The 7820-nt window shown below is 48.3% G+C and overlaps 1 protein-coding gene across 1 annotated transcript in view; it reads right to left on the bottom strand.

Annotated features, from left to right (window-relative positions):
* FAT2 (FAT atypical cadherin 2) overlaps window positions 1-7820 on the bottom strand; it is a 97124-nt gene that overhangs the window by 47982 nt on the left and 41322 nt on the right. The window contains exons 6-8 of the mRNA XM_004697097.2: window positions 6814-7125; window positions 1926-2136; window positions 486-619 (exon numbers count right to left, since the gene is read on the bottom strand). Coding sequence (XP_004697154.1) covers window positions 486-619; window positions 1926-2136; window positions 6814-7125 — 657 coding nt within the window. The remainder of the gene's footprint in view (window positions 1-485; window positions 620-1925; window positions 2137-6813; window positions 7126-7820) is intronic.

The raw sequence follows: 7820 nt of genomic DNA, 5'->3' as shown, positions 1-7820 counted from the left end.
TCATCAAGAGCTCGTTGGTCTCATAGAAACAAAAATCCCAAACACTGAACACCAGGCAGGGCTTTACCTGCCACGTGAACGTATTTTGTGGCACAGAAATAAGTTTATGATTGATCATGTTTTTAAGTGACTACAAAGGATTCCATTTGTTTAGATATGCTGAAGAGAACAACCCACAGAGTCAGGAATGAGGGCAGTGGTGGCTGGGAGCAAGGGAGAATGACCGAGAGGTTTGGCGGATGGATACAGAGGCTTCTAGGGCCGCGACACACGTGTGGTGGTTCGAGAGAGCGGCTGTACATTGGGAATGCGACGTGAGTGGCACTTTAAAACAGTGAGACAGGCTTCACCTCAGTCTTTAAAAAACGTGTTCTCGCTGTCTATACGTAAAGCCTTCAGGTCTGGAACTGAACCTACTCCTGAGTTAGGAAAACCCAGCCATTTAAGATCAAGGGGGAGCCTTTCCCCCAGGACCCTAGAAGGACCGGAGACAGGAAACACGGGAGGCAACTCTGTAAGTGGGGGTGCGTGGAGGGGTTGGCAGGGGATGAGTGAAACAGCGCGTGCACGAAGTGTTGCGTGGACCACTGCTGGTCTTCTCTGCAGCCCTTCAGCTGATCTGCAAGGAAAACCTTTCACAAACCAAATGAAAACGGAAAGGCCTCGAGCGTGGGAGATTTACAAAAAGTCTGTAAAACGGCGTGTGTGTGTGTGTGTGTGTGTGTGTGTGTGAAGGAAAATGACTAGAAAGGAGCAGGTTAAAATTGTAACAGCGGACTACCCCCTGATTGGTGGGACTTAAGGGATGTTTAGTTTCTTCTGGGCAACCGTTTGCACCCTCTAAATCAGTGGTTCTCAACCTTCCCAATGCCGAGGCCCTTTCACACAGTTCCTCATGTTGGGGTGAACCCCCCCACCAACCAGAAACTTATTTTTGTTGCTACTTCATCACTGTCATTTTGCTATTGTCATGAATCGGGTGAATCCTGTGAAAGGGTTGTTCTACCCCCAAAGGGGTCTTGACCCACAGGTTGAGAACCGCTGTTCTAAATGATCGGCAGGACACACAAACGAACTGTGTAGAGAGCAGGGAGAAGTTCAACAAAGGAGCAGTGAATCCGAACGGAGGTCCCAGGGCTTGGGACAGCTGCAGCTGCACCTGGGCCAGGTGGGAACAATTGTCATAGGACTGACTCTGTGGTTCCGAGGGCGCTTAGACGAGGAGCTCTACGCCTGGATGGCCTGCTAGGTAAATTCATGTGTGTGTGTACGTGCACAGTGTTCTGGGAGGAGGGCCTGCGTGTTCATCAGCCTCCCTTGGCTGTGAGCCTCAGCTGTTTAAATAACACCTGGATTCAGAGACAGAAAGGAATGCCTAGGGTGACATGACCCTCGGCGCTTGGACCCAAGTGCCTCCTGGCGTGAGAATGGGCCTAGAGGGTGAACACTGCAGTGACTTCACTAGGAGACTCCAGGGGGCAGTAGTCCCGGGCTCAGGGTCAACCCAGCATTGAGTTTCACAGGAAGTCAGAGGAGACAGCAACCCCTGGGCTTTCTCCTCTGAGGTTCCTGCCACCATTTGTCTTCGGTCCCCCAGTCTTTGGGGGTGCTGAGGCATTGCCCATGCTGACCGGAGTTCCCAGTGAAATCAGGGGGTCAGGGCGTCCCCCCCTGAGAGCAGAACATGGCCATGAACTGAGAGCCACACCCTCGGCCTGAGATGGAGGGAAAGCTGGGCAGAGGGGTGCTCCTGCTGCCCCCACCGTAGAGAACACAGGGAAATGGAGGTTATCACTCTCGGCCGGAGAAGGGCTTTGAGGGAGTGTGACCTTAAAAGGGGTCAGAAGGATTTCACCCCGGGGCCTGGAGCTAGTCTGTAAGGATGGGAGGGGCTGGTTCTTGCTGAGGCCTTGTTCCCTTCTTACCTGTGATGTTGAACCAGAAGAGGCCAGGGCGGCCCTCCACACTGATGACCCCCACCATGTGGTTCACAGGGTCCGTCTCCATCACTGTAAAGCTGTAGAGGGCTTCCTCAAAGACCAGGGCTATGGAGGAGGGTTGGGGCTGGGGGATCCACTCAATGTGCAGCCGGACACTGGCCGAGAGCAGTGGCTGTCCACTATCTGTGGCCCTGACCTGAAAAGTAGCAGAAATGGGAAATGAGGCTTTGTCTGGAGGGTGAAAGCCAAGAGACAGGAAGACCAAGGCAGCCCCGAATGAAGCCAGGCATGAGACAGAGGGCCCGGGACCCCCTCACGATTTGCTCATTCACTCAATGCACTGTTATACAGGTGTTAATCCAGCTGCTGCAGCCATGGTGGCAACGCCTCATAGGACCTGTGCTTTATAACCTCAAACTTAGTGGAAACATAATAAGAGCATTATTAGTTGAAGGTTGACTGTATGCTCATCACAATGTGAGATTCTGCCCATGTTGTGTCCTTTACCCTTCGTGTCAGGGATTGAATCCGGTGTCTCCCCGCCCCTACCACCAAATTTATGCGTCAACTTGGCTCATCCACAGTTCCCAGTATTGTGTGGTTTTTTGTGTGATCGGATATAGTTATCCTCTGTTTCATGTGTTGGGAACCCTAATCTCTATGTGCTAATGAGGCAGGATTAGTGTGGGATATATCTTAAACCATAACCTTTTAAGGCTATGAATTAAGACTCAAGTCAAACACTCAAGACCCACCCTTACTCAAAGTCATTCCCTTGCCTGACTCACATCTTTTATCTTACAAGATAAAAGAAGAGGAAGCAAGCCGAGAGGAGAGGCACTAACTACCACGGAGTAAGAAGATCCCAAGACAAAGCAGGTCCATCAGGCTCAGAGAACCTCCTGACCCAGGGAGAGATGGATGCCAAGACACATGGAGATCTCCAAGGAATGATGCCCACGTATGCGGAAAGGAGACAAGAAACTTCCCCTAGAGGCTGAATTCGACGTCTAACGCTCTGCCCTGGTGGCATCGTGGCTACGTGGTGAGCTGGTCGAAACCACCAACCATTCTGTGGGAGAAAGCTAAAGCTTTACAGGGCCAGGAGCCCACAAAACAGTTCTACTCCGCCCTATAGGATCCCTATGGGGTGGAATCAATTCAATGGCAGCGAGTGTGAGTTTCGGAGTACCCTCCTAAACATGAGAAAGCGCATTTCTGTTCAGTAAGGCCATCCACCAGTGGCATTTCTTCAGTAGCAGCACTAAGACCCTTTCCAATAACCATAAGCACAATACACTAGAAGTTATCTATCCCTCACTATTACCAGGCCCTGTTTTATAAGCTGTATGTGCACTGTCTAACTCAATCCTCACAACAGTCCTCTAAGAGAAGCATCGTTATCATTTCCCTTTCACAGAAGGGCTCGGGGGCTCAGACTGAATTCACTTGCTTGGGATTGTGTGTCTGGCAGGGTATTAGGCTGGGGTTGCACCAGGCTATCTGATACGAGAGTTCATGGCCTAGCCACTTGCCATATTGGCTTTCTACAAGGAAACTATTCTTAGACCCATTTTACAAACAATAAAAATAAGACTCGATATTCCAAATTCACACAGGCATAAGTGGCCATGCTGGAACCAAGGCTTATCCTGACTCCAAAAATCCATGCACCTTTCACTAGAATCCTTATCTCCCAGAATAGAGGAGGTTTCCCAGGCTAGAACTTTATTGCCCTCAAAGCAACAGGCCCCAGCTTCTGATCCTTTGGCAAAGTTGGGAATCCGGTTTCTCTGGGAGACAGCCTGGAGGAGAAGTACCACCTCCATGTCTTCTGGCTGTCTCGCTCCCTTCTTGTTCAGTTCCACTGAGCTGGTTCCAACTCCGAGCAACGCTCTGTACCCACAACAGAGTCCTGCTGGGTTCCGTGCCATCCTCACCATCACTGCTATAGTTGGGTCATTGTTGTAGCCCCTGTTTCTGTCCTTCTCATTGAAAGCCTCCCTCTTTTTCCACCAACCCTCTTCTTTACCAAGCATTGAGTCCCTTTCCAGGCACGGTCCCCTCCTAAACACATGTCCAAAGCACACGAGACAAAATCCTGCCACCCTCCTTTCCATGAAACCCTCTGGCGATGGTTCTCCTGAAACAGATCCGTTCATTCTTTTGTCCACGGTATATTTAATAATCATTAACAGCAACATAATTCAAAGGCACCCATTCTTCTTTGGTCTTCCTTATCCCATGTCATGCTTTTGCATGCATGTGAAAGTACCATAACTTGGGTCAGGCACATCTTAATCCTCTAGATAACATCTTAGCTTTTGAACATGTTAAAAAGGTCTTGTGCAACCCAGGAACAAGGGAATGACAAGTGATCCAAAACCAGTGGTAAGGAGGGTATAAGAGGCCTGGTAGGGCTTGAGAAAAGGCAATGTAACTGAGAGAAATTACTGAAACCTAAATAAAGGTTAGCATTATAGTGGGACAAGAGGAAAGTTAAAGGAAATAGAGGAAAGAATTAGGAGGATCTGTCTAAATATAGGCATGTCCATATGTAAATATATTTTATATGACGATGGTGAAATATACATATGTGCATATATTTACAGGTTTAGTAAATATATTAAGCTAGCAGATGCACATTGGGCCTCCATTCAAGTACTCCTTCAATGCAAGAACACTTTGTTCTATTAAACTGGCATTCTGTGATGCTCACTTTCCTGACACAATCAGTGAAGACAAAGCAGGTGCATAAGCAAATGTGGTGAAGAAAGCTGATGGTGCCCAGCTATCAAAAGATATTGTGTCTGGGGTCTTAAACACTTGAAGATAAACAAGCGGCCATCTAGCTGAGAAGCAACAAAGCCCACATGGGAGAAGCGCACCAGGCTATGTGATCATGAGGTGTCGATGGGAATCAGGTATCAAGCACCAAAGAACAAAAAATCATATGATTGTGAATGAGGGAAGTTCGGAGTGAGGACCCAAAGCCCATCTGTAGGCAACTGGACATCCCCTTACAGAAGGGTCACGGGAGGAGACGAGCCAGTCAGGGAGCAGTGTAGCAACAATGAAACATACAACTTTCCTCTAATTCCTCAATGCTTCCTCCCACCCCGCTATAATGATCCCAATTCTACCTTACAAATCCAACTAGACAAGAGGATGTACACTGGTACACATAAGAGCTGGAAACACAGGGAATCCAGGACAGATGATCCCCTCAGGACCAGTGGGAAGAGTGATGATACCAGGAGGGTGGAGGGAGGGTGGGGTGGAAAGGGGGAACTGATTACAAGGATCTACATATAACCCACTCCCAGGGGGATAGATAAGAGAAAAGTGGGTGAAGGGAGACATCGGGCAGTGTAAGACATGATAAATAATAATAATTTATAAATTATTAAGGGTTTATAAGGGAGGAAGGGTACAGGAGAGAGGGAAACAAACGAGGAGCTGATACCAAGGGCTCAAGTAGAAAGCAAATGTTTTGAGAATGATGGCAATAAATGTACAAATGTGCTTGACACAATGGATGAATGGATGGATTGTGATGAGTCGTATGAGCCCCCAATAAAATAATTTAGAAAGTAATGATAAAAAAACTCAAGCTAGGGGAAAAAAAGGTCTTGTGCAGCAATCTTGCTGTAGTAGTTACATAATCTGTTGTCGATTTGAGGCTATTAAGAGCAAAGGGGTGGAGGTTAGCCTGTCAGTCTGGTTGCACCTTGATGACCTCATTTGGAGGCACTAAGGAGATAAATAGCTGACTGGAGGCAGGACACATGCTCACTTCCTGCGAGACATCCCTGCTGACAAGACACATGGAGCTATGCAAATGCCCTGGAGCTGGAGGACCCATGTGGAGATCCCTGACAGAGCTGAGATGTCTCACTGCCCCTGGATCCACAAGACTTTCTACCCACTAGCTTGTGATCTTCCTGCATTCAGCATCATTGCATGTGTTGCATGAGTTTGAAGAGGAATTTGTACATTGGTATCGGATATATGGGCTAATATCGGATTTATGGACTTGATCTGGACTGGGCTGGGATGTTTTCTCAATACACAATTACTCGTTTATATAAAGCTCTTTCTTAAACACATATGAGTGTCTATGAATATGTTTCTCTGGTTTATCCGGACCAACACACTTGCCCAGTGCCATGCGTCATTCGATTTCCTGACTGCTGCATCCATGAGAATTGAGTGAGTGTGCTTCCAAGTAAAATGAAGTCCTTCTATGTTTTCCCCATTTGTCATCATGCTGCTGGCTGGCTCCGCTGGGGGCATTTGCTTAGATTCTTTATGTTGAGATGTAACCTGATCTGAATGTTGGCGTCTCTGACCTGCAGCCAGGGCGTCCCGCCCTGCTCACTTTCAGCAAGCAAGGGTGTGTCCTCTGAACCTAGCAGGCTGTTTATGACTTTTCCTATCATATCAAGCTGTTCTTCATATTCTCAAAAAATTCTCTGCCATTGAGTTGATTCCAACTCATAGTGATCCTACAGGACAGAATAGACTAGCCGCTGTGGGTTTCTGAGGATGTAACTCTCTAGAGGAGTGGAAAGCCCTGGTTTTTTCCTGTGGAATGGCTAATAGTTTTGAACTGCTGACCTCGTAGGTAGTAACCTAATATGTAACCGACTACCCTACCGGGATGCCTTCTCTTCTTCATGTAGTCCAAACGATCTGTTCAGCACGCAGAATGACTAGTCTGCAGAAAGGACACCACCCTGATTTTACACCGCGCAGTGTGCCCTTATTCTGAGCAAGGGGAGCGGTATCCCACTGTATCCCTCCTGTGCCACCCCAAACACTGCCAACCATTGAAACCACCTCTCCCTCGGACCGCCATCCATGTACTCACCGTTAGGATGTTGTACGCCCCCGCTGCAAACGTGCTACTAGAAGACACCACGCCCGTGGTGGGGTCGATACTGAAGCCCCCCTCATCACTCTCCTCGATTCTGTAAGTGACCTTGCCATTTAGACCCTCATCCAAGTCTGAAGCCACCAGCCGGTACACAGGCCGTGGGGTTTCCTGCCTCAGCCTCTCTGGAAGGCGGACATTGAAGAGTTTGTGGGAGAACACAGGTGCGTTGTCATTGACGTCCAAGACGCGAACCACCACCCTTGAGGTGGATTTGAGGGGTGGCTCCCCGTGGTCCAGCACAGTCACCTGGGGAAGGAAGGGAACAGGGACACCTGAGTTGCCAACGGCAAAACACTGCATGTACTGCAACCCGCGATCAATTGACCCCTCCTCTGGACCTCTGGACCAGGTTGTTCTTTGGTTCTGGCTTATTATTTTATTACCATAATCTCACCTACTTAGAACTTAGGCAGCCTCGCCCATGGGAAAGCCGGTGGGAATGGAGAATGAAACCAGAAAGAGCCAGAGGAAGACACTCTCGGGCCCAACCTGCCACTCTTTCCTCAGGAAGGCCCTGGGTCATTGCTGAGACCACTGCCTTTCCACTTGCTTGGAATTCTCACAAGATTTGTACCTGGGTTTCCGGAAGTGACTTGAGGTTGGAGAAAACAACCAAGGAGATGTTTATGAAGGAGTGGTTAATACCCCTTGAGCCCACCGTGCCCTCCAAGGCATGAAATGAAAGCAAAATGATTTCAGAGTCAGGAGTTATTTCAGGCAGGACAAATTGTCCCAGACATCACTAGTCCCAAGGCATTGTGAGAGATAGGATGTTTCCACCCAAAATGGTTCCAAATTTTAAAAGCATGTTGGTATTTAGAAATTAAATATTGCTGACCTGAGGAGAATGAGTTAGTCCCTAGGAGCATTAGAAGACCAGCTAGCTGCTACTTCCCAGTCAAACCTGCTTCTTACAAAGTGGGGAGAAGGGGCAAATCTTC

The sequence above is a fragment of the Echinops telfairi genome, unplaced genomic scaffold (genome assembly GCF_000313985.2).
Source record: "Echinops telfairi isolate 266 unplaced genomic scaffold, ASM31398v2 ScPeMD7_7469;HRSCAF=8507_0, whole genome shotgun sequence".
Taxonomy (NCBI): Eukaryota; Metazoa; Chordata; class Mammalia; order Afrosoricida; family Tenrecidae; genus Echinops; species Echinops telfairi.
The sequence above is the reverse complement of the archived record's forward strand: the minus strand, read 5'-3'. Positions and strand labels throughout refer to the sequence as shown.